The sequence below is a fragment of the Aspergillus stella-maris genome, assembly GCF_047715825.1.
Source record: "Aspergillus stella-maris strain CBS 113639 unplaced genomic scaffold BDV14scaffold_54, whole genome shotgun sequence".
Classification (NCBI taxonomy): domain Eukaryota; kingdom Fungi; phylum Ascomycota; class Eurotiomycetes; order Eurotiales; family Aspergillaceae; genus Aspergillus; species Aspergillus stella-maris.
Genome location: NW_027396848.1, coordinates 136,930 through 162,776, shown reverse-complemented (window position 1 = coordinate 162,776; position 25,847 = coordinate 136,930). Strand labels below are relative to the sequence as shown.

The following is a 25,847-nucleotide window of genomic DNA, read 5'->3' as shown; positions in this document are numbered from 1 at the left end:
TAGACGCATAACCATAAATACTTCGAGCTTCCGCAACCTCGGCCTGCCGATCCCAAACCACACCATTCCCAAAATGGCACCTCCGGAGCTCTCTCCAATCCAATCCCGCTGAAATCGCATGACATCTCAACGAAAGCACCAAGGTCTCCAATTACACCTAGTACAGCAAAGCAAAATACGGTCTCTTGACAATAAAATCCTCGATTCTCTTTTCATCTCTTCATTCAAAATAACCATATGCCCCGTCTCCCCTCCCTCCCTGGCCTGGCCTCTATCCCCCGCCGCCTCCTCTCAACAACCCCCAGAATGTCCACTACGCCAATGGAAGATCTCATGCGGGAGAAGGTGCGCATTTACCTACCCGACCGACTTCACCCTCTATTCAAATCAACAAACAAAGAGCTAATATCTGCATACCTGTTGACCAGCTCACAAAAGAATTCACCCCAACAACCCTCCTCATTCGCAACGACTCGCATCTGCACGCGCACCATGCGCCCATGCAGGGCGTTACCTCTAAGGAGACGCATTTCCAGTATGTCTTCCTATGTCCCTTCCTACAATATCTCTCTATCTCTATTCTTATTCTATATTGGATGATTGTTCTAACGCTGACCCTTCCTTAGTGTAACGATTACGTCCTCCGCGTTCCAATCGAAGATGCAGCCTGCGAGACATAGGATGGTGTATGCTTTGTTGAAAGATGAGATGGCTAGAGACGGTGGGATTCATGCGTTGCAGTTGAGGACGAAGACGCCGGAGGAGGAGGCGAGGGAGAGAGAGAGACAGGCGCAGGCTTAGGCTCAGGCTTAGGTTTAGGTTTAGGTGCTTGATATATCCTAAGCTGAGTAGTGGAAGGAGGCGGTTAAGACAGAGCTGTACATTTATACCCAATGCAAGAAATAAGATTATTACGGTAATTGACTATTACATGGATTCTAGTGCCAAGGGACAAGGGGACCAAGCGAAGAGAGTCTACTATATACACAACGACAAAATCATGAGCAGCGCATCGACTCACGATAGAGCAGCGACGAGGTCCATCTTGATGCGGGTATTTGCGTGATGCAACTGCACATGACTATCAGTGGGTTTAGGATCAAGACTGAGAAGAATCGAAGAATGCTTTTTCAAACAATAACGAAAACAGGCGACGTGGTATAGCCGGATAATACAAAAGGAAGAACGAGACGACGCGGAGGGCCTGGAGGCTCGGCTTACCGTGCGCGTAGCGACGATACCGCAACATGAACCAGACCGACCCAGGAAAACAAAGGCAAATTCGTTTCGAACAAGGTAGAAAAAACTAATCGAACAATGGAAGTAACAGTATTAGAGGGATATATCCCAGCTGTAGAACGTAGCACCAGTTTGTCAGGACGCTTATTTCGACTGCGTGACACCAACGGCAACAGCAACGATGATGGCAATGATGATAACTGCAAGCATTGTTAGCCATAAAACAGGTGAGGTCGAGTTGATGATACTCACTAACGATGATCAAGGCGTACCACTTCCATCTGCGAGCCTTGCGCGCACTCTCGACGGCCTGTCCAAGCTGCACGTTCGCATTTCCAAGATCCTGAGCAACATTCTCGGCGCCTTGATCAATCTGTCGTACAGATTCATCTTGCTGCTGGACAGCCTCGGCGAGTTGATTGACCAACCCCGCCAATTCTGTTATGCCCTGGACAATGCTCGCGATATCCTTGTGGCGCGCAGCATTGGCGTCGAGTGCATCGTTCGCTAGTCTCGATCTGTTACCGGTAACCTAGGATTTGTAAGTATATGTTTGCGCGTGCGCTAGGAATCTTGAGTACCTGGAAAGCCTGCACGTTACTGTCTACCTGACTTGCCACCGCTTCTTGTGCTTCCTCTTGGGAGCAGCCTTTCGCCGTCATCCACCGTCTGACTGCTTGCTCTTGCAGTCGCCTTCTATGTGTCAACATGTTGTTCTGGTATTCGTCAAACTCCTTCTTGGCGTTGCGACCTTGAACTTCGAGCTGGGTCTGGACGTTGGCAGATCCTGGAGTTTGCTTGACCCTCTTGACGTCGTCGAGCAATTTCCGATAGATTGTCATGATCTCGCTCTGGATCTCATTCACGGCGGCGCTCGCAGTCTGGTCTTCACGCTGCGAGTTGGCCTCCAATTGGGCGTTCAGGGCTACGGCAAGACGGTTCTCCCTAAGCTCACGAATGCTTGCAATGCCTTCCTTCATTTTCTGAATCTCGTTGAAGAGGGCGTTCGGGTCGGCAGTCCGCGGTTGAACTGGGTTCATCTCTATTTAACCGAGAGAGTCAGTCGAGGTAGCTTTTTTGTCCGCAGAGTCGCGCCGCGCTTACCAACATCGTGGTCGTAGGGGTTTTGACCGTAGCCCTGGTTGCCGCCGTAAGGGTTCTGTTGAGGCTCCCCATAGGCGGGGTAAGCATTGTTGTAACTCTGTCCGTACTGTCGATGGTGTTAGTGAACCGTTGCTGGTACAGGGCGCCTAGACGCTGTATAGGGGCAGCTAGCCCGCTTCTAGGTTCAGATTATACACATACACTCATTGTGAAGGTAATTTGAGTATGCGCAAAGTAGAATATCAGGTAATCAAGATAACAACCCCGTTTAATGCAGTGTCGAAACGAGAATTGATGCCGTATGCGCAGTGGACACTGGCCGGATCCGCGGAAAGAGGGACAGGCGGAGGGCGCGAAGCAGCGACCGCGGTGGAATGCGGCAGGGCGGAAGCGACGGGATGAAGAAATAGGGTTCAATTAGGAAATGCGACAGAGAAAAGGAATTGAAAAAGTGACGACAACTAGGAGAGAGTAGGTAGTGGAGGATGAAAACGAGAGGAAGGGGAAAAACAGAAAATCAGCTCCTGAGGACGATGACGGGACGGCGAGAGTGAGACGAGAGGCTGAGCCAGTGAGCACGGCCACGCAGTCCGTCCAAGAGTGGCGCGCTGGCGGCACGACTCGCTGCTTAGCGCTGCCCGGGGGTTTCGCAATCTCCCCTTCACCAATTACACTTGCAGGCGCCGCTCGGTCGCAGACTATTTCGCCGCGACGTTGAACAGTCCCTTGATTTAGTTCGTTGTTTTATCTGTCTCGTGCAGCGTCTACCAAGAATATTTGGGTTGGTTCAGGTTGAGCTTCGAGTTCGAGGGCGCTTAAGCTGGACCCCTAAAATAGACTGATGATCGTCGACTGTCGGGTCCCCTTATTGACACACGGAAATTGTAAACAGAGACAGAAGCCTTTTTAAGTCCACAGATAGCCCACACACTAGAACATGGTCGGTTTCTATCTTTATCACTTCACGAGGCTCATTTGGGTATTCTGCAGCCTGAGGAAGGCAGTGATGTTCTCTTATTGGCGTCGCCCTCTACCGCCGTTACTGCCACTGGGGGCGTGCGGCTGAGTGGTGGTAACTTGGTATGGTAACTTGGTAAGGTTCTTCTCTGCTCCAGCCTTGGTACCCACCACCATACCTAATCAAAAAACCGCGATGGGAGCCTCCAAGCTCCCAGTACGGAAGTACAGAGCGCTACAGGTACGAAATTGGACTGCCTGGGTCTCGGTAGGTAACAAGGAATAACAAGTTTGTTGATTAGTCGAGCGATCAATTTAGAAGGCCGCCTTCTTGACAAGATACTTCACATCTCCAATAATCAAACGCCTCTCCTAGGTATTCATGACTTCAAATAAACCATTACCATATTACGTAGTCATCATCCTCGAAAGAACTTCCGGGTTTTATCACTCAAATTCCTCAGACGGAAATTGTCGACAAGCCGTCTTCTCTCTGGCGCCGGTGACGCAGACTGAGACTGATTTGCCGGGGCCACTGGGTTCGTCTCTCGTAGCTTCGCAAGAAATGCGACGTAGGTTTTTGTCCTGGGGTCATCCGAGCCCAAGAACTGTTTGGCCAGTAGTACGGCCTTGTCCATCAAGTATATGGCGTCCTCCTTCGCGCCGCTATTGGCGCTCTGCCGGGCAAAGACGAACATGTTGTCCATCAGTTGAGGATCGTTGGGGCTCAGTACGTCTTCTCTCACTATGACTCTTGTTGCATCCTTCTTCATCAATTTGGCGTCCGTTAGCCGTCCTCGGCGCGCATATATGTTTGCCAAAGCAAACATGGTTGATGAGATTGGAATATGAGAATCTCCCATGACCTCTCGTTGGTCTGCTAGTACTTTGAGCATCAACTCCTCCGCCCTGGGGAGCTTACCATCTGAGCTCATGTATGCCATGGCCAAAGTGGATCTGGCTCTGATCGTGGTTTCGTTGCGCTCGCCAAGCAGCTCTGTGGCTTTCTTGACCAACCGTGTTGCCAGCTGTTCTGCCTTGTGCGGGTCTTGAAACTTCAACCAGAGACGCACGATCTGGTCTCCAGAAGCGAAAACGTCCGCCTGCTTGGATTCGGGCCAGTCCATCAAAATCAACTTGTCGAAAAATCCCTGCGCGGTTTCCAGGAGCGGTGAGGAGCGAGACTTTGCTACCCCTGCTATTATCTTATCCAGAGTATCGAGTGTTTCGGGTTTGAGCATCTGCTGGTCTGACTTCTGTATACCTGAACGAATAGCTGCAGCCTCACATCTTCTTCCCTGCAAATCGTATGTGTTTGCCATATTCTCCATTTGAGCGGAAGCAACATGACTATCGGAAGGGTCTCGTTTCCAAATCTCTAGCGTCTTTTGATCCAATGCCTCTGCTTCGGGGAAACGCCCCTGGAGCTTGTATAAATGTGCAAGGGCTCCCATGGCATTAGCTGTCTCGATTTCATGTTCTCCGAGAAGTTCCTTGAAGCCTGCCAGAGCTTTCAGCGTTTGCTTCTCGGCGTTTTCTAGCCGCCCTAGAATCTGGTATGTTGCTGCAAGATCAAGCCTGCTGGATAAAGTGGCCGTATTTTGCTTTCCAAGTGCCTCCTTGCGCATCTTCAGAACTTCACGATCGAACTCCAGCGCTTCGCGATGCCTTGATTCGTTTTTCAGAGCCTTTGCCACAAAGTAAATCAACTGGAAGTTGTTGCCTCGTCGAGAGCCATGCTCGTTTGAAAGTTCTTTCTCGTTCAATAGTGAGAGGACATGGGGCAGGCAATCTCGTTGCAGGATTCGGGTCTCCGTCGGATTACGCCAAAAAATCTTCCAATGCAAGTGGTGGAGAGTCTTGTCCAAATACTCTTCAAACTGTTCGTTTTGCCTCATCCAGTTTCGAGTCGCCAGGTGCACAAGGCGATGACAGCTCAGGAAGCCTGTCTTTGGGTGCACCGTGATGAAAGCAAAAGCGCCGAGGAGTCCTAAAGCATCGACTTGCTCCGCCATGTTTTCACTGGGAGGAAGAAAGCCTTGTGGGATCCCCTGGTAGTGGACGCACGCTATTAACTGTAGGTATTCGGCGGCCAAGGGATTGAGTCTCTGTATTTGTTTGAACGAAACAAGCCATGTGGTAGCAACAGGGTTCGGCATATTGGCATAACGCCCTTCATCCATAAAATCCGCACTAAGCACGTCCACGGTTCGTGGTTTCTGGCCGTCGAGAAGCTCCATGTATCTTGGGAAAGTTATGTTCGGGTTCTTGTTCAAGTAGGATGCCGCTTGTATAATAGCAAGTGGAAGATATGTCAATTTCTCAAGAAGATTACTCATCGAGTGTCGGTCTGTGAGCAAGGCTTTGTTTTCGACTTTTTTAGATAGGATGTCAATTGCAGTTTGTTTGTCTGGCGCCTTTATGGTCACGATGTGAGATGACGCGGCATCTACTGCCACTCGTTGGTTGCGCGTGGTAATCAAGGTGCGGCCTTCCCGACTTCGCGGAAGGTTATTTTTGAGGAATTCCCACACTGCAGGATCATCCACATTATCCAGTATCAGGAGCGGATTGGCGAAACCACCAGTGAGTTGGGCGTCCAAATACTCCCTTGCCTCTAGTGGGCTGGTGGTATCCAATCCCAGGACCTTTGCGGCGCTGACATAGCTCTGCTCGATGGTTTCAACGCTGGTGCATGGAATCCAGACCACCGGGCATTCAGGGTTCCTCTTCCGCGCCCGATAAGCCATCTGAAGAGCGATTTGGGTCTTACCAACCCCTCCTAGACCAGAAATTGCTACTTTTGAGGGGCCGTAAGGGGATAAAATCATGTCTTGGATCTGTTGGATCTCACGTTCGCGACCCACAAAATCGGTATTCCTGGGGAATGGAACCATCCAATACCTGTCTTCCTCGGCTGCAAGAACGTATTAGCAAAGATACATTGTTCTTTGCATTGGCTTCATTGATTGATACTAACAGTCTTCATTCGGCATTAGATACTCAATGAGCACCTTGGCTGCGGCAGCACCGGTTGCGGCGGCGTAAAAGTGCCAATCGTCATTTTTGCGATGATCAGCCCAGTCACTGATACCCTTGACAATGATGCATGGCACTTTATGGTTCCATATCCCACTACCCTCCATCTCAAAGCCAATGGCGCCGTGCTCTCTCGCCAGATCGTCGCGATGCACTTCCGATTTTACGACTCTGTCTGCCGACGCCATACGCCCGATATGAATTTTCGGCGATTTCATGTTGCCAGTGCTCCTTGGTAAGGATCCCCGCCAGGAAGAATCGGTGGCATCGGTGTGCGCCGCTGCCGTTTGATCATCTTCGGCCGCTTCTGTCTCTGACCAAGCTTGGTTGTATCGGAGCTGAAGAAGGTGGTTTGCTAATTTAACCTCCATCTCCTGTCTTACTTCAAACATGTTGAAGCTGTCTATCAAAGCGGCCTCAGCGAACTTATGGATATGCAGTGTGTCGTCCGCCAGATGAAATCCGTCCGCGTGCTGTTTTCCAAAGTCGTAAACAATCATGCTATCACTCACAATCACGTCGCCTAGGGATCGCTGGCGCCTTCCAGAAATAGACGGCAATCCCCCACAGATTCCAACCACGAGGACTTTGTCGACATTCGGATAGGCTGTCAGCAAACTTGTCATCACGCTTGCGGCGGCGCCCTTTCCGGATCTCGGTGATTTGCAAAGTACAACATTTTCATTTCCCATTCGTCCGTTAAAGTACACGTTCGGGTCATTCCTTGGCTTCCCGTAGTATTTAGAGTACGTGTCGTAGGTGATATCGAAGAGTGCTTTGACGGCGCTCGCTTCAACTGCAAGGGCGCATATTATGCCGATGGTGAATTGTCTGCGATCTGCTGGGCGCGCTGGGACGTATTGCATACCGAAGTCGCGATGAGATAGTTTTGGCATAGAGTTGTGGGGGTCTAGGCTGCTAGACGTACAAGTCAAGGTAGACATGGGGCCTCTTGCTCCTGGCGGTGTAAGTCCATTTTATATCCGAGCATTTTCAAAAGTACCCTTGCAAGCCTGGTGGAGGGGGCCAGACCGAAACATGGCGTTTCAAGGCTAGAGCAGACGGTGTTTGATTAGACGGCGATGGCCTATCGTAGTTTGCATTGGGCGCTTAATTCTGAAAAAGCAACGAACCCCAAACATTGCCAATTCATCAGCAGTCAAACGAGAGCGATTGTGCCCATCCTGACCTAGACAGTGCATTGGTCTCAGGTATTTTTAATTGTCGTCTCTAACATCGTTCGTTTTCTTTGCTCAAACGCCGCCTAGCAAGGACGTGATGGAAAGGCTGCACTTCGGCAGGTAACCATCTTTCGGGGGGCGGGAGGATTCACGTCGCCCCGTCAAATCAAGGTCCCATTCCCCAATGCAGGGGTAACTTTCAAGAACCTTGTGGTATCTCCAGTGCTTCTCAGCCTTTGGCCCATTTGCCCGTGATGCGACTCGCGGTATCCTTGTCATTAGGCAGACTTCCTTCAATCCAGATACCATGACAGCCGGGTTCGCGTTCATTTGGGCGAATTCGACATTCAAGGCACATCGAAATTGGAATTTTGCCCGGCAGATGATGATTGTTGACTAGGTGTTCGCCAGGCTGACTGTGGCTGTGTTCTGCTGCCTGCTGAACGGACTGCTGAACGTCTGCAGTCGATCGTCATTTTCTGCAGTCTCCAACATTCAGGTAACACAACTCAAGATGAAGTCAAAAATTGAGATCGTCAAGTCCAGAATCAAAGGGTCAGTATTTGGGGTGGCGGTTGTTGATGCTTTGGGAGGACCAGTCGAGTTTCAGCCGCGGGGCAGCTTTGAGCCCGTGAGCGACTTTCAATACAACTTCAACTTCGACGTCCCGCCGGGGTAAGCGCCCTTCAACAATCACTTGGCAAGAACTCATACTTACTGTCTTCAGGACATGGACTGATGATACCTCTATGACACTGTGCCTTGCCAAGGCTCTCATTGATTCGCAAGGCAGATTCGTCGTCCAAGCCGCTATTCACAATTATGTGAAATGGCACGATAATGGCTACCTTTCTGCTACTGGGCATTGCTTTGATATTGGATTCTGCACTGCCCAAGCGCTGAGAACTTGGCAAAAATACTTTATTCGAAATCCCGGTATCCAGAAGGATGACCCAGCAGGCCATGAGGCTGGCCAGTCTGCAATTGACCAGGCTTTGAAGCGTGAGGCAGGTTCTTTCTCCCTTACTTCAATTGATCCGTCAGTCGACTGACATCTCCAGAAATACTGTGGCAATGGCTCTCTCATGCGCGTTTCCCCAATTGGTCTCGTATACTTTCGCGACATAAACCAAGCACTGGAAAACGCTGCTGCGTCCTCGGATGTCACCCACCCATATCCGACATGCGCAGAATGCTGTGAGATCTACACCAAACTCATCGTGCGCGCCATGAATAACGCGACGAAGGAGGACCTTGCTGCAGAGGTCGCAGCCACGATGTTTAGAGACAGCAAGATCAAGGACCGGCTTCTTCGGTACAAGAGTCTGCAAGACTGGCAAGCAACTCCTGAGCACGACATCGACTCATTGGGCTACGTTCTATCCACGCTTGAAGCTGCCCTGTGGTCATTCTTCACCACATCAACCTTTGAGAGTGGAGCTTTGCGGGCTGTAAATTTGGGATGCGATGCGGATACCGTGGGTGCAGTATATGGGGGCCTGGCGGGTGCGTTTTACGGGATGGGAGAGATACCATCGCGGTGGGTTGAGGCATTGCAAAAGAAGGAAGTTATTGAGGAGATTGCGTCCGGTCTCGCTTCTCTTGGCCAGTGATACTTTGCCAACGCCACGACGAAACTGGTAGCACCAGCTTCCCTTCCTACTCGGTAATCTATAAGATCAGTCTGCCTATTATCTTGCAAGAAACCCCGCAGCTATGAGGCATGAAGATGGCTTTAAGCCTTTGCATCATCCGATGCAATTCGTTTATCTCCGTACCTTGAGGACATCCAGCCACTCGATATAAGGCCACCAGAGTTCTGTAACTATTCGTGCATTGGATCATCTGCAAGTGTCAGCAATTAGCGCGAACCAGACAAGTAGCAGTGCCTTTGCCTCATCTGGTGGGGAAACCGACCATCATCCAGTTACCAATCAACGTCATTGTCGTGCGATGTGGAACAGAACAACAACTCCCCTCTCTTGATGACAAGCCATGTCCGTCGGACTTAGGAGATATTGGCCAAGCTTCATGATCTCTCCGTAGTATACCCGACGACAGCATGGGACATAAACCCCGCCATCCTTCCAGCTGAGGTCCAGGAGTTCAACTTTTCTCAGAGTACTCGAACATCTATAAATCGTCAAAATGGTCAAGACAATTCCCTTCGCTGATATTCACGTCCCCTCTCCCGGCTTTGGTGCCATGGGCATCAGCTTTGGTCTGGGCTCTAACCTTAGCCTGGAACAAGCCGAGCCTGTCCTGTTGAAGGCCATTGAGCTCGGATGCACCTTCTGGGACACTGCTGTAAGTCGCAACTTTCCAACCCTCTCATGACAACACTAACAGAGCTAGGTCGTCTATCAAGCCGGTGTAAACGAGAAACTTCTCGGTGAATTTATCAGGAAGCACAACGTTCGCGACAAGGTTTTCAGTACGCAATTCCTCCTGCAATCGTCGTGCCATTGACAGAGAGAAACATACTCCGGCTAACCAATGTCCCTTCTACCTATCAGTCGCCTCCAAGTGCGGTTTCGATATCTTTGGCGGCGGCGGCGTCACCAACTCTGCGGAACACATTAAGTCGTACATCGATGGCACCATTGAGCGTCTCGGCTTCACCCCAGACCTCTACTATCTCCACCGTATTGATCCTAGTATGCTTCCCGAGAAACCCCTCCTTCATGCAACGAGCCATTGACCGGAATCAAGACACTCCCCTCGAAGAATCAATCCCAGCCCTCGACGAAATCCGCAAGGCCGGGAAGACCAAGTACATCGGGCTCTCAGAGAGTTCAGCAGCGACGCTGCGCAAGGCGAACTCAAGTATGTCCCAACTATCGCAAAACAAGGCCCATTTTTTGCTCTTCGTTACGATCAGCATGATATACTAATATTTGTCAATGTGAAGTCGCCAAAATCGACGCCATCCAAGCCGAATACTCCGCCTTCGAAACCCTCCACGAAACAGACGGTCTCATCGACACAGCCAAGGAGCTCGGCATCGCATACGTAGCCTACAGCCCCCTCGGCCACGGCTGGCTAGTCGATAACTTCGACTACAAGACACCAGACGACTTTGCGCCGAATGATTTCAGACGGTCGAGTAAGTCCTCCGCTACATTCTCCCACACCGTTTTCCACTGCAGCAAGAAAAGAAAATTAACAACCAAACCAGGCCCCAAATTCCAAGGCGAAAACTTCTACGCGAACCGCGCAATCGTCGAAGAAATCAAGAAACTCGCCGGCAAGAAGGGCGTCAGCATTTCGCAGATCGCGCTGGCTTGGGTCGCGGCTCAGGGCATGATTGCTATCCCCGGTACGACGAAGGCAGCTAGGCTCGAGGAGAACTGGGCCAGTCGTGAAATTGTGCTCTCGAATGAGGAGAAGAGCGAGATGAGGAGAATTATTGATAGTGCGAAGCCGAAGGGGAATCGGTATGGGGCTCCTAATCAGGCGCTTGTTGGGCATTAAATGAGTCTTTAATAGTGATGTCGGTTGAGTAGGTTAAGCTTGGAGGTGGTGGAGATTCTGCACTGTAGTTAGTGGGATATATATATGAACAGAGCTTCCACTTGTGGATATGAATTGATGCTGAGTCGAAGACTTTAAGGTAAGAGTGCAAATATAGAGGTTGCGTAGACACTGGAATTGAAGTGGTATAGATAGGTATTGATGGGCTGTTTGAATACTTTTGAGGCTGGGTAGAATTCGTATTCGGTTTCCATGTCTGAGCCTAGAGATCGTGATCTGCGTCCGAATCGGGGAGGAGTTGCTCTGGGCCCCCGTAGGTGGTTTGATATGGGTGGAGTTAGTGAGAGTACTTTATTCTTGCGCTGACTGTCAGCCCCCCCTCAATATTTTGACTACAAGCATCTACGGGCATGAAGCCCCGGGATGAGATCTAGTCGTAAATCGTCCACTGAATGACCGGCAGAAGATCTCCATTCCACACTCACGCACGCATACACCATCTCATCCAGATATTTACATCATGAACTCCGTAGTCGCATAGCAGGCGTCATGAAATGAAAGAAATATCTCCCAAGCCGTGAAAAGTCTTGAGATGTGTTTTTAGACTCGAAGGAACATAGTGGAATCAAGAAAACGAGTCATGCATTTAAGATATAATCCTCATTACCACACTTTTAGTACTTCTTTCCCTGGCGCAGAACATCACTGAACTCATCCAGAGGGCTCCGGGTGAGCTTAGTCTCCTTCCACAGGTTGGGGGTGAGGAAGCCGTAGGTGTTGACGACGGCAAGGAAGGTGGCCTTGAGGGTGTTCTCGAGGGTCTTGGTGGAACCGGAAGAGGAGGTGTAGGCGTCCTGGACACCAGCGAGCTGGAGGAGACGCTTGACGGCGGGGGAGGCAACGAGACCGGTACCGCGGGGAGCGGGGATAAGCTATACATCATGTGTTAGAGAACGATTCTGTTTGTTTTGCGATATCTTCAAGGTATAGGTTTGCGACATACTCTGACGGAGACGGAACCACACTTGGCGCTCTGCTTGACGGGCAGAGAGTGAGGCTCACCGAGGTTGGTACCCCAGTAACCGCGACGGACGGGGAGGACAGCGAGCTTGGCAATGGTGATGGCGGCACGGATGGCGGTAGCGACTTCCTTGGAGGTCTTGATTCCGAGACCGATGTGGCCCTCAGAGTCACCGATGACAACGACGGCCTTGAAACGGGTACGCTGACCGGCACGGGTCTGCTTCTGGACGGGTTTGATCTATAGACGCAGCTGTCAGCGCGCGTTCCTGCATGTTCCAATTCCATTTCTGGTTCCCATTGCGCATTTCCTCCCAATTGTCGATCCTTTTTTCCACCTCGGCGCAAATATCCCGTCGCAAAGAAAATTTCGGTCCCGTACCTTCATAACCTCATCCTTGAGCTTGGGCAGGAAGAAGTCAACGATCTGGTACTCCTTGACGGGCAGAGAGTGGAGGTAGATCTGCTCCATGCTGGTGATCTTGCCGGCCTTGACGAGACGGCCGAGCTTGGTGACGGGCTGCCATTCCTTCTCCTGCTCCTTACCACCACCACGACGGCCACGACGGCCACGGCCACGGCCACGGTCACCACCACGGTCACCGCGGGAGCCAAATCCTCCACGTCCACGGGGAGCAGCGTCAGCCATTTTGGATATGAATGTGCCGGATTGGAAAGGGTAACCGGACGGGAGGGTGTCGTTGGAGGTGTTGTCGACGTCGAGGTTGTCGATTTCTCTTTTGCTATCCACACCCACTATGTTTTGGCAGCCAACGGAAAATTGGCGGGCGGGTGCGCTAAGCGAGGCCCGGCAGTTGCCCTACCACCGCCAACCCTGAGCCCTAAGGCGGTGTCCGTATCGGGTAACCCGCTCTAGACCCGTGACCCGTGCCCGCGTTACGGGGAAAGGGATTGCATCATGTGATGGCGGATTACCGTGTCGGGGCGCGTCCGCTCCAATAATTGCGGGCAGTGGCGCTGGTTTTGCTTGTTTCCCAGGTCATGCTGAGCAGCTCTTATCGGCGGTCTGGGGTTGTCTGGTTCTTCTTATACCTGTTCCTGTCAACTTGACACCTTTTTCTTCATCTCTCCTTGAAATCGTCTCCCCTTCAATTGCCTGCTCTCAATTGACCCATTACAACCAGAACAATGTTGCGGTGGTACGTGCGCTAAGCTTATACTTGCCCATGTTCGTCATCGGAACTCCCGTCTAATTGTTCTTATCCTACAGGTACCAGTCGAAGCTCGCAAAGCAGCCCATCCTCACAGCCAGTGTCACCAGCGCTGTACGTCGCTCTACTCCGGAAAATCGCCAATTGATCTCAAATCGTTCGGTCAATTGTCTGTCTAGTTTACGATAACTGACAATCGCTCCACAGGTGCTATTCGGAGCTGGCGACACTTTGGCGCAGCAGGCAGTCGATCGCAGGGGTCTCGAGAAGCATGACTTCGCAAGGACAGGGCGCATGGCCCTCTACGGTGGTGGTGAGTGAAACAGCCCCGTTACATCATGTTGATCTACGCCTTGCTCAATAATGTTCGTCATATTACTGTTCTTACGAGCTAACGCCGATCTAGCTGTCTTTGGTCCCGCCGCGACGACTTGGTTCGCTTTCCTGCAGCGCAACATTGTTCTGAAAAGCAACAAGGCCACCATCTTCGCTCGTGTTGCTGCTGATCAATTACTCTTTGCGCCCATTCAGCTTACTTGCTTCTTGTCTTCCATGGCCATCATGGAGGGCGTGAACCCGGTTGAGAAGTGGAAGACGACCTTCCCTCCCAGTTTCAAGGCTAACCTTATGGTCTGGCCTTTGGTCCAGGGCGTTAACTTCGCCTTTGTTCCTCTGGATCTCCGTGTGCTCGTGGTCAACGTTATCTCTCTGGGTACGTGTTGCTTGTCCTGGTTTTCCGACCAATGCTGATTGTTTTCTAGGCTGGAACTGCTTCTTGAGCATGATGAACAGCGGAGATACTGAATAGACTTTTCGTCAGTTCGGGTTTTGATGATTGCGCTTGGAGATACCCTTTGCCACGCAACCGAATTTTCCCCCTCGGAACTGCGGGCATACTCTCTTCGTTTTCTTTTCACTTTTACTTCAACTCGCCTTCATCTTCCCTTTGCGTGTAACAGTTAGCTCACTGATAGAGGATTGTTTGGGAAAAGTTTCCGCGGTTGATAGACATGTACGGCAAGGTTCAGCAAGGTTCGCACTCTGTTTAGATAGGATTTCAAGGATTTCAATAGAACTTAAATCAGATGCATGTTCACTTTATATCAATATGATCTTCTAAGTCTAGAATGTCTTGAGTTCTCCATCTTCTCCATGTTCTTAGGGTTTCCCCTGTAGCCAATAAGACCCGTGATCGGTGAGTGTCCGCCCGAAAAGGAAAAGCGGAACAGCTGCGGCCAATCTTCAAAAAACGATCGAAGAAACCTCATTATACCTGCAGTGTCCATCAATACCTTGTTGTACCGTGAATCTGCCTGGAGCAGTTACTTGACTTCTACGTGGTTTGTTGCGCATTCACGGCCGCTTTCCGCTTACCTTTCACTTTTGGGCTGCACTTTCCTTGACGGCCTCGACAACACAAATTTTCCTCCCCCACCGAGACTTCTCGCCTTCAACGACCGTCCGCTCCCCTCCTCCTTCAACGCAATCTCACCGCTCACGTCTTTCCTGTTCGATCTAAAATCAGTTTCTCCTTACCTCAGTCATAATGGCCGCTGTCGCAGAGAACGCTCCCCTACCGGTGACGAACGAGAACACGGCCCCGCCCGCGGTTTCCGCTGAAGAGAAGACCGAGAAGGCCAACGGCGATGTCGTTACCGTCTTCCACGACCCTGATAACTTCAACGTCAAGCACCCTTTGATGCACGAGTGGACTCTCTGGTTCACGAAGCCTCCAAGTGGCAAGGTAGGACACGCTCGGTCTGTCGTTGGAAGGTCTGTGCTCACTGGCTCGGAATAACAGGGCGACAACTGGAACGACCTTTTGAAGGAAGTCGTGACTTTCAACTCGGTTGAGGAATTCTGGGGCATTTACGTATGTATTCTCACCTGATAATCCCATGGATTCTTGTACTAACATCTGTCTTCTCAGAACAACATTACTCCCACGTCCGAGCTCGGCCTCAAGGCTGACTACCACCTCTTCAAGAAGGGCGTTCGCCCCGAGTGGGAAGACCCACAAAACAAGCACGGCGGCAAGTGGTCGTTCTCGTTCAAGGATAAGCGCTCGGTTCCCATCGATGACCTGTGGCTCCACGCCCAGCTGGCGGCAATCGGCGAGACCCTCGAGAGCGATGGCGACCAGGAGGTCATGGGTGTTGTTGTGAACGTGCGCAAGGGTTTCTACCGTGTTGGTCTTTGGACACGAACCGTCGGAAAGAGCATCCCCGGTGACAAGAACGGACGCACACCTGCTCAGGGCAAAGAAGTGCTCGAGAACATTGGTCGTCGCTTCAAGGAGGTTCTACGCGTCGGCCCCAACGACAGCGTGGAGTTCTCAGGACACACGGACAGCGCCCACAGCGGTAGCACAAGGGCCAAGGCCAAGTACTCTGTTTAAGCCTCTCATGACAGACAGTGCTCTTATGACGAATCATGAGTTCTGAACTCGTTTCAAGAGATGAAATGACGGAACATGCTCCGGTTACGGGTGTAGGCATGAGTTGCGCTAAGCGAGCTCTAGAAAAGCGCTGCACCCGAGCCCTTTCGATTCGCTGTTGATGACTTGCTAGTAGACACCAGCTTTTACCTTTTCATGCTTTATTTTTGACGAGTCTATACCACTTATATTGGAGTTATATTTATGGGTCCGAAGAAAGCAAAGCGTTGCGAGATCATCACAAAAGCAACGGCAGCCGAATCATGAGTTCCATAACTACGTTTGTACTTGCTGTCAATCTAGCTTAGGAATACATCTAGTATTCTCATCGACTGGTTCAAGTATCGACAGGCTGAGTAGTTGGGCAACTCCGACGTAGTGTAGAGAAGTCTTGGCGGATAAGCACTGTACTAAGCTGCTGGCAACCGACTAGCAATGTTCAGACTTGAAACCAAAACCGAGTGTCTAGCACCCATAAACCTTGTGCTTCGTGATAGCCTTGCATATAAATATCGCAAATGTCCTTTCGGGGGCTAAAGCATGCGGAATGCTTTCCGGTAAGCGAAATATATATTTACATCCGTTTATGCACAACCCGACGTGAACCGCCCCATTGATAGGCCAGCCCGAAAACCCTAGCGCTTGGGGCTTTCTTTTCTGTTTTGCTCATGCCGGGATAGATAATGCAAGTCATATAAATACTCTACATAACCGCCCCAGGTTCCCTGTCGTAGGGCGGGGGCCGCTTTTTGGTCTGTGGAGTGTGAACAGAACCGGCCCCGCTGATGTGAGGATGTTTGATGAGGATGGCAAAATGCAGGGCCAGACTGGCCGTAAGAATGGATAGATAAATGGATGTTGCTTGTTCTCGAGCCTTAAAGGAGGATCTTATATGATACTTCTGCCGGAGAGGATCTTCTGGTCGCTGGCTTTTCTTGTGGATGCACTGTGCCTGGCTGAGTAGGCAAGGCGCATTGTGTATGAATATCTGCTCCAGAGGGAAGGTTCACAGAACCCAGGAAAGCTCTCTGACCTCTCTGCTATTCACTAGAAGGATTTTTCAGAGCTCAACAGGAGAAATAACTCCACCTGCTATCTGCTGAAAGACCGAACTGCACGATTCTGGAGTGGTTTCGGAGTGAGGAGTTGTTGATGCTCCATTGCGTTCCTCCTCGACCTCTCCTCTATTCCTTCTCTTTCTCACTCACTCACTCACCTCCTCGAAAGCTCTTACTCTCTTAACTTCCAAATGCTCGCTCAACCTTTGATCGCCATGGCCACTGACACCACCATGGACCCAAAAGCGAACGGCATCGACGACTTCCCAGCGCACTGGAAAGCATCGCTTTTAGGCGAGGAGTTCTGGAAGGATGCAGAGAACTGGAATAAGAATACGAATGATAAGATTGAAGCTGGTAAGCTCACTCCCACCGGCTCTTCTTCTCTCTCCTTTACAATCATATCCTGTCCCAAGGTAATGGAACTGCCTGAGCTCTAACTTGCTCCAGACCACGATCAAAACCTTTACACCAGGTTCCCCTTCAACATCGGCCCAGAGCAGACGCCTCGCGCTTTATCGACGACAACTACAACAGCAGATTCAGACGAAGAGGTCTCTACAGTAGCCTCTACCAATGCCAACACTGAAGCCGAGGAGGTCCACGCCGACAAGGAAATTGACGCTGTCGTTCCGACTAAGAAACGAGTTCGCCGATTTAGCATGAGCGATGCACTGAATTTGAACAGTCTCCGACGCAGTGGTTCAGCCGTATCTACTACTACTAGCCGTGGTAATGGGATGAGGATGGGCAGATATGTACCCTCAGGATCTCGATCCCGTTCACACTCTAGGTCTCGAGGCCCTGGTACTCGTGGTCGCGCGTCTAGTGTTGCGGCTGCGGTCACAGGTGAGGTGCGTCGGTCAAACTCGATGATTAGGGCGACGTTGAATAGATTTACGGGGCGAGGAAGAAGGAAGGATAGCGAGGAGGAGGAGGGGTTGTCTGAGGTAGCCGTGCAGGAAGAAGTTGAAGTCGACGCTGAAGAGGAGCAGAAAGAAGAACCGGTCAGCGACATCCCAGATTTTACTCCAGATCAAGCAACACCCGCAAATCCGCTCATGGAATTTTGTGGAGGACACCTATGGGCTGCTCTACCAAAGAACCGCCGAACTCTAGGGCTGGACGTGTTCTGGCCTGTGCCGCTTTCGGACAAAGCTACAACTACAAGTTCAGATGAGACCACCGAAGACAGAAACCACAACCACCACATCAATATCGAAACCAAAGACCTTGTCAAAGGGAGGGAGGAAGAGGGAGGAGAAGAAGAAGACCCCTCCCTCTTCCCCCTCTCCGACATGACCCCTCTCTGCACATTCCGTAACCTGCGTTCCCTCAAAATCACAGGCATGATGCAGTCTTACCAAAGCTACATCTTCCAAGCAGCCTGGGTAAACCCGAACCTCGAGGAGCTAGAACTCGGCATGGCGCTACCACCCCGCCTTCGTCGAGCCTATAAATGGCCGTATATCAAGGGTGGATGGCGCTTGGATAAAGCTACATACGGAGAACCGGTCTATTAGTATGCCCTTTCAGATGCTCTCGCCAACAAAAAGGGACATTATACTGACTTCGAAAAGCGGAACAGGTACTGGCACACTCCACAAGTCCTACGGCCGCGCAGCATACCTAGACAAACACTGCATCGAGAAGTCCAAAATCCGCGCAATGGCAATTGGTCCCACACGCAACCGTCTCTCTATCCGAACCCTAATCCTAACGGGAATCGTCGTCGACGCAGATCCCTTCCTCCACTGGTTCGACCCGAAGCGCCTAAAATGCATTAATTTCAAGGACGACTGCGTCGACGCGGGATTTTATCTGGCGGGGTGTATGGGACGCGTATCTGTGCTGTTCCCGAGACTCATTAGGGATGAGAGTGAGGAGGGAAAGGGCATTATTGTGGGAAGGAAGGTTGATTTGAAGAGGGAGTTGAGGGTTGTGAAGTTAGAGAAGGGGAGGAAGGTTGGTGAGGGTACAGTTCGGGGGAGAGAAGATGGTTCGGAGAGAATTGTTCTAGGGGATGTGAGGCTCGGTTGTAAGGGTGATAAGAACGAGGCAAGGATTGGTGAAAGTGAGCTTGTGAGCAAAGGAGGTGTTGAGAAGGGCCGCGGTCAAATCGGAGTTGCGTTTTAGGCTTTCATGACTATCATGATGCTATGATGTCTGCTTTATGCACTATTATGACTGTTAATAAGAGGGCCATGGATGAAATCGCTATCATTAGACTGTCCTGACTTGACTACCTTGAATGCAGATATCAATTGAGTGATTGTTTCCTTTGAAGCGAGTAGAGTATCTCGTGCTCTAAAAAACAGAATCCCATCCTATGCCCATGCTGAGACAGCACGCATACATCAGACAGAACAACCGTAGAACAAAAAAAAAAAATAAAAAAAACCATGGCCAAACGCACCACTAACATATCCCAAATAAAGAACGGAAAAAGAAACCCAGAACGACTCTTAAAGCTCATCCGTCAAATCCATAAACCCAGCTCCCAACCCCACAACCAGCGCCTCCTCACCCGCGTCCAACAAACCCGCTTCACCGATCAAATCATCTAATTCGATCTTGAAGTCCTCGTCCTCATCCTCGACTTTGCCATCGTCTCCGGAATGATGACTGTGGACGTAATCCTGCTGATTAGCTGTGTAGTTTTGACTCTCTTGCTGATGCTGATGCTGATGCTGATTTTGACGCTGACGCCGGTGAGAGACAGGCCGTGACCCGAGAATAGTAATTTCGTCTTCTTCTGTAGTTGGTGGAGAGGGCTGCCGAGGGGCGTATTGGTTGAGCATTAGCTGAGTGAAGGGGTTGGTGATGGGTGTGGTTGTTGGGGGGTATGAGTGGGCTTGTACTTGCGGCTGAGCTGATATAGCGAGAGATGTAGAAGTTGTTGGATGTCCGGTGCCGCTGACGAGCGTGTTCGTCGAAGGCAGAAAGGCAGGAGCAGAGGCAGACGTTGGTCCAAGAGAATGAGAAATCCCAGCATTCGCCGTCCTAGTCGCAGTTCCAGTCCCAGACCTAGTTGCTGAGATACCATCTCCCAACCCATTAACAACGACAACGTCAACAGAATTCCTGTTTCCAGATCGCACGTTGATCCCCTGGGCGCCTCCCTGATTGCGCTGTTGTCTGCCCTGGAGCCGGTTATTCCTCGCTTGACGCTCTAGCTCAGCCCTAGCCCGCTGCTCGATGTGATTGCTATTGCCGTTGCCGTGGCCATTTGCATGAATCGGACCGCGAGGACCGGGACGGTAACTGCTGCAGCCGCTGCTATTCCCACCCATGTATCCACTTCCACTGCTGTGACTACTGTTCCGCGCCTGACCTCCCCCTCTCCCTCGTCGACGGCGGTTCCAACCCGGGGTATTCCCGTCTCGAAAGTCGCGGTAGCCGCGGAATTGAGGGCTGCGGTCTCGAGCTGGGGGTTCAGTGAAGGACTGTGTAGATAGAGAGTCGAAGTTAGTGATTATGGGTTAGTGTTTGGCCTGTCGAAGTTGTGTTTCTGGGTATTGTATGTTGCTTACCACCAATCCGCCCGTCGCGACGATCGAGAACCCGTTTGGCAGTGTTATAAACGTTCTGTTTCCGAGAGAAGACACGGTGACGCCGCTGGATTCGCGAGTGCCGAAGTACCATTGGGTTGACTGCGACTCTGTAGATGGTGTTGTCGTTGCCTTGGGACGATTAGCGGTTGCTGAGAAGGGCATGAGGGAATGGAGATGGGGATTGTTCACCATGATGTAGTTGTAGTATGGCGCAATGAGTGAGAGAATTAGGGGTTAACCCTGGATTGTAGAGATAGATGATCTGGCGGAGGAAGCGACAGGAGGAGGAGACCAAGTGGTGCTTGGATTGCGATGTTGTGGATGCGGCTTCCGTATGCAGCTCACCAGGTGGTAGTCAGACTACGATGGCCACCTTGCGCACATTATCTAGTTGATTCTGGATAGTATACACTAGGCGCCCAATAATATCAACATTTGTTACGTGCAGCGGCATTTTGATTCATTACTAGGTATTGCTACGCCTGCAAATGTTATGTGCTTGTAAATGATTTTTAGCATGGGCCTGATATAGTTTCCAAGGCAGAGCGCATCCACATAAAAAGTGCCCACAAAAGCTCTGCCCAGTCCACTGCATTGCCCAATACTACTAGGATTTACACAGGGAAACAGAGCCTCAATACGCCATACGAAATCGAGTAGAAGATGGGCAGGGCTGCATGAGTCGAATGGAGCCCCGAATCTCCGACGTCGGCTACCGAGCAGCCCCATTGTCAGCAAGTTGAGCACGTCCCAACTCCCTAGTGTCTGTAGGGCTGCAAGGCTCAAGAGCCAGGCCTAGCGCATGCATGACAACAAGTTGCGTTATGAAACTTACCTCCTTGAGGCTCATAAGCAGGGCCGATCTCGGCTTCGGCGTCTATATTCGGCTAGTCTTGATGTTGGGCCACGACTATCAGCGACCGTTGCTTCGCTTTGAAAAGGCCAAGCAGTTATTGGGGGGAGAGCGATTAAGCATCCTTTCGTTGCTTGATGGCGCTGCAGGATGTATTCTCATGAAATTTTGCTGGCAACTGGATGCTTCGTGGTTGATGACTTGGCTTCAAGTGAGAAGCAATGGATTGCAGCTGAGTATGGAGCAACTCTGACTCAAGAATGGACATCGTCCTACAATGACGGATAACCCCTGTGGCTCATATCTCTCACACCGAACAAGTGGTTATATAGTGAGGGTCCTTCTGTCCCATCTATCGTTGACAACCATGAGTCACTGGTGAGGTCGAGGAGTCTTGACACTGCCATCATCCCTACGCCGAGGTTCATCCGCAGTCCATCCACGTTTCGATCGTATGTCCGAGTCAGCATGGTCAGTCATTGGAGTATGTTGCGCGTTCTGCGTCTAGCCAAGAAAGTCCAAGATCTTGGGATTGGCCTGCAGGAGGACCAAGACGCGCGGTGTCATGGTAGGTGCTTAGCGCCTCTTGGAAGGCGTGCTCATTGAGCTAAATTACACGACGGGCCTGCATTGATAAGAGGGTGGCTCCCTTCTTAAAGCGACTGATTTCCTGTCTTTCGAACTGTCCCTCGTGGTGTTTTTCAAGATGTGAGGATTGTTGATGTCGACCTCCGATCTCGCACGTGAGATGGCAGTTGGTCGTCTGTCGCAGATCACTTTCTCTCTCGAATCAAATTTCTCAAAATTGTCATCCTATTCTGCATGATCGTCCCAGCTATGCTAGGTTTCATGGTATGTCAACTCATTTTGCTGTTCACCTTGTCCTCTTTTGCCATTGAATGTCTTCATCTCAGTCTGTCTCTCCACCGATACCGGAGCAGGTGAATCTCAGACTCGCCCGATCGCGGCGTCTGAGCAGATGACTATCATGCTGTCTAGACAAGCACTGACTCGTTAAGTAGCACTAGGAATCCGGCGTCTTATCAATTCCTTTCACCTCGTTCGATTCTCATTGCTCGATAATCAAAGATAGCCAGCAGCGGCTTGAAGCGCCGCCGCAGTTTACCCCGACCGGTTAGATCAATGTTCCACCGACCACGCTGCATCATCCGGAAGTCCGAGTTCGAGATAGGAAGCGATTGACTCTCTCTGGCCAACGAGCGCCACGAGGTAACGAGACAGCTGCATTCTGGTTTGCTCCAACCTGGGGTAACATCGCGTGCGGTGGATAACCTCTGTCACATCCCCAGTTTCTTGATTTCGCCCTCATTGAACGTGGAGATTATACTTTCAGATACACCGGATCTTTACCAGGGAAATGACCTCGAGTTGGAGATGGGAAGTCTACTGAGTCACATCGTGTAGCACAACACGCGGGGACTGGTGCCGGACTATTGTTGCGCGACTTCGTCGACCACCACCTCGAAATGAACTGAGTGGGGTCTCTCCTCACTGTCGAGCAAGAGGACTCGAACGGCTGTACTCGACGGCAGGAAACGCGGTCCTTATCTTTGCGATGCGAGATATCCGGTCGCTAGCACGATCGTTTACGTTACCTAAGATGTCCCGCATGCGGTCTAACCTCGGTCAGTCGCAAACAGAAACTGCTCACGGTCGCGACAAGGAAGGCAGCACTTGTCTACAGAGGATTTGACATGTATTCTTGTTCGAAAAGAAGAAATTATGCTTGACTCTGGTATTCTGCAGACCACTCTGTACAATCAGATTGTGTGCATGCAGGGGGCGACTCGATGGCAAAAAATCTCCATCGCGCCAGCCGGTGAACTCCGGGCGTTAGCCACACGACCCAGTTATGTTGCGGCTAGCCCTGACAAGACCGACAAGCCAGCCCAGAAAGGCTTGATTGCCGTTTGACTCGCTTGTTTGAACCTGGGGTTACATCGGTGGTTACTGCTCTTTTTGGACGGACTTTTTACGGGTCGCCATTTCGTTATGGGTTTTTTTGGAGATAAGACGGTCCCGCTTTGACTACCACGCGACTCTCGCCATGGGTATAATTATGGTGTGACTCGCCGCCGTCCCAGAAGTTTGTTCTTTTACCTTTGCGACAAGTCAAGCTCTATCCTTTCGACTGAGGATCTTCTCTGCCGTTGCACGTCCTCTTCAATATGTCTGCAGTCGAGCACGGCGTCGAGGCCACTCTGTGAGTTCGCCTCCTTGCATTCCCCTCGACTATCCGCGTGCTAGTCCGCGGACCCCGGCTGCCATTTTTCTTCACTCCGAATCGCTTGCTAGGGTTTTGCTGACCTACTGAAGGCCGGCCTCCGTTGCCGATACCACTATCGCCCCTGCCGCTGCGACGGAAAAGGATCAGTTCGTTGACGAGAAGGCTCTCCGTGATACTCCTGACGGCGAGGAGCCCAACGCCGTCGAGAACAAGACCCTCCGCCATGTCGCCGAAAACCTCCCGCTCTCCGCTTGGTTGGTCGCCATTGTCGAGCTTTGCGAGCGTTTCACATACTATGGTATGTCTGGACTGTTTCAGAACTACGTCCAGCGTCCATTGGACGGAAGCGAGGGACGCGGAGCGCTCGGCATGGGACACCAAGGTGCTACTGGATTAACCACTTTCTTCCAGTTCTGGTGTTACGGTTAGTCTGAGTATCATCTCTAACGTGGAACCAGAGTCTAACGTTTGCAGTCACCCCTATCATCGGTGCCATCGTCGCTGATCAGTATCTCGGCAAGTACAAGACCATCGTTCTCTTCTGCGGTGTTTACCTCGTTGGTCTGTTGATCCTCGTCTGCACTTCGATCCCCACCGCTCTTGAGAATGGAGCCGGTCTTGGAGGATTCATCGTCTCTATTCTTATCATTGGTCTGGGTACTGGTGGTATCAAGAGTAACGTCGCTCCTCTGATTGCAGACCAGTACAAGCGCAAAAAGATGGCCGTTACCACCACCAAGAAGGGTGAGCGAGTCATTATCGACCCATCTCTTACGATTCAGCGTATTTACATGATTTTCTACGGCTGTATCAACCTCGGTTCGCTCTCACTGTTGGCTACTCCCTACATGGAGCGTGACATTGGATTCTGGTCGGCTTATCTGCTTTGCTTGTGCATGTTCGCTGTCGGTACTGGCATTGTCATTTGCGGACGCAAATTCTACGTTGTCCGTCCTCCCCAGGGATCCGTCATCACCGACGCTTTCAAGGCTCTCTGGATCATGGTCATCAATCGCAACATGGACGCTCCCAAGCCCACGTGGCAGGCGGAGAACAATGGCAACCGCACCAACGTCCCCTGGGACGACCATTTCATCGAGGAGCTCAAGCGTGCCCTCGTTGCTTGCCGCGTCTTCGCCTTCTACCCCATCTACTGGGTTGTCTACGGCCAGTTCTCCAGCAACTTCGTCACCCAGGCTGGCCAGATGCAGGGCCACGGCATCCCCAATGATCTCATGCAGAACTTCGACCCTATCTCCATTATCGTCTTCATCCCTATTTTGGAGTCCCTGGTCTACCCTGTTCTCCGCCGCATGCGCATCCGCTTCCGCCCCATCTCCCGCATCTCGCTTGGTTTCATCGTTGCCTCTTTGGCTATGATGTACGCTGCTATTGTCCAGCACCTCATTTACTCGGCTGGCCCGTGCTACGACTCTCCCCTCTGCGATGCTTCCAAGGTCAACGGCTCCGCCCAGGGTAACAACATCCATATCGCCATTCAAACCCCCGCCTACTTTTTCATCGGTATCTCTGAGATCTTCGCCTCCGTCTCTGGTCTCGAATACGCCTACACCAAGGCTCCTCCCTCGATGAAGTCCTTCGTGCAGTCCATGTACCTCCTCACCAACGCCTTCGGTTCCGCTCTCGCTGAAGCTCTTACCCCCGCCGCCTTCGACCCCGCTATTATGTGGATGTTCGTCGGTCTCGCCTGCGCTTCTTTCATCGTCGGTATCCTCTTCTACATCATCTACCGCCACCTCAACGACCAGGAGGACGAGATGAACGCTCTTGACGCCAACGACCCTGACGTCCCTGTTCCTCGCGTTGAGAAGAACGAGCAGTAAGCAGCCATTGATTTGGTTAGCTTAGCTTTTGGTGTTTTGGTCATGTTCTATGATGAGCTGTATATATGCATAATGCTGTAATTGGTCTATGGTATACGTTGCATAGCGGATCCTGCTGAGCAGATGATAGTGTTTTTGGTTTGTACATAGTTAATATATTTATCTTATTATTATTTATACATACTCTTCTGTTCAAATTCACTTCCTACCTCAATTTTATTTAGACTTGAGTATAGCTCGAAATTCTCAATGAGAGCCCTCTCATCATATGACTCAACTAGGAGCACACTCACCGGCACCTACCGACCCCTTCCCACCATACCCCCTCAACAGTCAACAGTCAAACCGGAACCAAGTCCTCACTCCGAAACCTAAACCCACAATAAGAGCAATTTAATTTTTAACCATAACAAGCCCTACAAAAGTGGACTCCGTGCCTGTCAGAAACACTCAAATTGAATTTCTCTGACACAACAGAATCCCAGGTCTCGGATTCTTAAAAACGCCAAGACTTAGAGCTTCAGCACGCGACTGGCATCGGCGACTTCCGCTGCTCGGTACGTAGGACCCACCACGTACCTGCTTTCCATTTCGTTGGCGGCGGCGCAAAGCTGCGCTGTGGATTCGCCTGTGGACTTTCTTTTCCACCTTTCAAGCTTCTTTCCGC

General features: G+C 51.1%; 11 protein-coding genes across 11 annotated transcripts; 7 read left to right on the top strand and 4 right to left on the bottom strand.

Annotated features, from left to right (window-relative positions):
* Nucleotides 1–63: 63 nt before the first annotated feature.
* On the top strand, nucleotides 64–913 carry BDV14DRAFT_178930 (BolA family protein). The gene is made up of 3 exons (XM_073769659.1): nucleotides 64–345; nucleotides 429–535; nucleotides 627–913. The coding sequence occupies exons 1-3, from the start codon at nucleotides 238–240 to the stop codon at nucleotides 799–801; spliced, it is 390 nt and encodes a 129-aa protein (XP_073625184.1). The 5' UTR covers nucleotides 64–237; the 3' UTR covers nucleotides 802–913.
* BDV14DRAFT_178926 (syntaxin) lies at nucleotides 914–2,930 on the bottom strand. The gene is made up of 5 exons (XM_073769658.1): nucleotides 2,545–2,930; nucleotides 2,344–2,449; nucleotides 1,821–2,281; nucleotides 1,492–1,771; nucleotides 914–1,439 (listed from the first exon to the last, which is right to left on the bottom strand). The coding sequence occupies exons 1-5, from the start codon at nucleotides 2,548–2,550 to the stop codon at nucleotides 1,384–1,386; spliced, it is 909 nt and encodes a 302-aa protein (XP_073625183.1). The 5' UTR covers nucleotides 2,551–2,930; the 3' UTR covers nucleotides 914–1,383.
* A 369-nt stretch (nucleotides 2,931–3,299) lies between these two features.
* Nucleotides 3,300–7,301, bottom strand: BDV14DRAFT_178923 (uncharacterized protein). Its single transcript, XM_073769657.1, has 2 exons — nucleotides 6,281–7,301; nucleotides 3,300–6,217 (listed from the first exon to the last, which is right to left on the bottom strand). Exons 1-2 carry the CDS (start codon nucleotides 7,281–7,283, stop codon nucleotides 3,720–3,722), a joined length of 3,501 nt encoding a protein of 1,166 aa, XP_073625182.1. The 5' UTR covers nucleotides 7,284–7,301; the 3' UTR covers nucleotides 3,300–3,719.
* A 641-nt stretch (nucleotides 7,302–7,942) lies between these two features.
* Nucleotides 7,943–9,162, top strand: BDV14DRAFT_110743 (ADP-ribosylglycohydrolase family protein). Its single transcript, XM_073765670.1, has 3 exons — nucleotides 7,943–8,195; nucleotides 8,248–8,527; nucleotides 8,582–9,162. The coding sequence occupies exons 1-3, from the start codon at nucleotides 8,035–8,037 to the stop codon at nucleotides 9,131–9,133; spliced, it is 993 nt and encodes a 330-aa protein (XP_073625181.1). The 5' UTR covers nucleotides 7,943–8,034; the 3' UTR covers nucleotides 9,134–9,162.
* A 355-nt stretch (nucleotides 9,163–9,517) lies between these two features.
* Nucleotides 9,518–11,133, top strand: BDV14DRAFT_110745 (NADP-dependent oxidoreductase domain-containing protein). The gene is made up of 6 exons (XM_073765671.1): nucleotides 9,518–9,827; nucleotides 9,876–9,954; nucleotides 10,037–10,177; nucleotides 10,233–10,346; nucleotides 10,432–10,626; nucleotides 10,699–11,133. The coding sequence occupies exons 1-6, from the start codon at nucleotides 9,669–9,671 to the stop codon at nucleotides 10,992–10,994; spliced, it is 984 nt and encodes a 327-aa protein (XP_073625180.1). The 5' UTR covers nucleotides 9,518–9,668; the 3' UTR covers nucleotides 10,995–11,133.
* Nucleotides 11,114–12,782, bottom strand: BDV14DRAFT_178917 (40S ribosomal protein uS5). Its single transcript, XM_073769656.1, has 3 exons — nucleotides 12,397–12,782; nucleotides 11,998–12,255; nucleotides 11,114–11,926 (listed from the first exon to the last, which is right to left on the bottom strand). Exons 1-3 carry the CDS (start codon nucleotides 12,661–12,663, stop codon nucleotides 11,669–11,671), a joined length of 783 nt encoding a protein of 260 aa, XP_073625179.1. The 5' UTR covers nucleotides 12,664–12,782; the 3' UTR covers nucleotides 11,114–11,668.
* Nucleotides 12,783–12,999: 217 nt separating this feature from the next.
* On the top strand, nucleotides 13,000–14,281 carry BDV14DRAFT_110715 (Mpv17/PMP22 family protein). The gene is made up of 5 exons (XM_073765669.1): nucleotides 13,000–13,174; nucleotides 13,246–13,300; nucleotides 13,394–13,499; nucleotides 13,593–13,898; nucleotides 13,948–14,281. The coding sequence occupies exons 1-5, from the start codon at nucleotides 13,164–13,166 to the stop codon at nucleotides 13,992–13,994; spliced, it is 525 nt and encodes a 174-aa protein (XP_073625178.1). The 5' UTR covers nucleotides 13,000–13,163; the 3' UTR covers nucleotides 13,995–14,281.
* Nucleotides 14,282–14,448: 167 nt separating this feature from the next.
* On the top strand, nucleotides 14,449–16,084 carry BDV14DRAFT_178912 (eukaryotic translation initiation factor 4E). The gene is made up of 3 exons (XM_073769655.1): nucleotides 14,449–14,930; nucleotides 14,988–15,059; nucleotides 15,117–16,084. Exons 1-3 carry the CDS (start codon nucleotides 14,733–14,735, stop codon nucleotides 15,582–15,584), a joined length of 738 nt encoding a protein of 245 aa, XP_073625177.1. The 5' UTR covers nucleotides 14,449–14,732; the 3' UTR covers nucleotides 15,585–16,084.
* Nucleotides 16,085–16,896: 812 nt separating this feature from the next.
* On the top strand, nucleotides 16,897–18,817 carry BDV14DRAFT_203031 (uncharacterized protein; the record flags this gene model as incomplete). The annotated part of the gene is made up of 3 exons (XM_073774192.1): nucleotides 16,897–17,038; nucleotides 17,132–18,203; nucleotides 18,262–18,817. 3 exons carry the CDS (start codon nucleotides 16,897–16,899, stop codon nucleotides 18,815–18,817), a joined length of 1,770 nt encoding a protein of 589 aa, XP_073625176.1.
* Nucleotides 18,818–19,146: 329 nt separating this feature from the next.
* Nucleotides 19,147–20,397, bottom strand: BDV14DRAFT_203030 (uncharacterized protein; the record flags this gene model as incomplete). Its single annotated transcript, XM_073774191.1, has 2 exons — nucleotides 19,147–20,127; nucleotides 20,215–20,397. The coding sequence occupies 2 exons, from the start codon at nucleotides 20,395–20,397 to the stop codon at nucleotides 19,147–19,149; spliced, it is 1,164 nt and encodes a 387-aa protein (XP_073625175.1).
* A 2,880-nt stretch (nucleotides 20,398–23,277) lies between these two features.
* On the top strand, nucleotides 23,278–25,180 carry BDV14DRAFT_203029 (peptide MFS transporter; the record flags this gene model as incomplete). The annotated part of the gene is made up of 3 exons (XM_073774190.1): nucleotides 23,278–23,312; nucleotides 23,426–23,760; nucleotides 23,811–25,180. 3 exons carry the CDS (start codon nucleotides 23,278–23,280, stop codon nucleotides 25,178–25,180), a joined length of 1,740 nt encoding a protein of 579 aa, XP_073625174.1.
* Nucleotides 25,181–25,847: the final 667 nt, after the last annotated feature.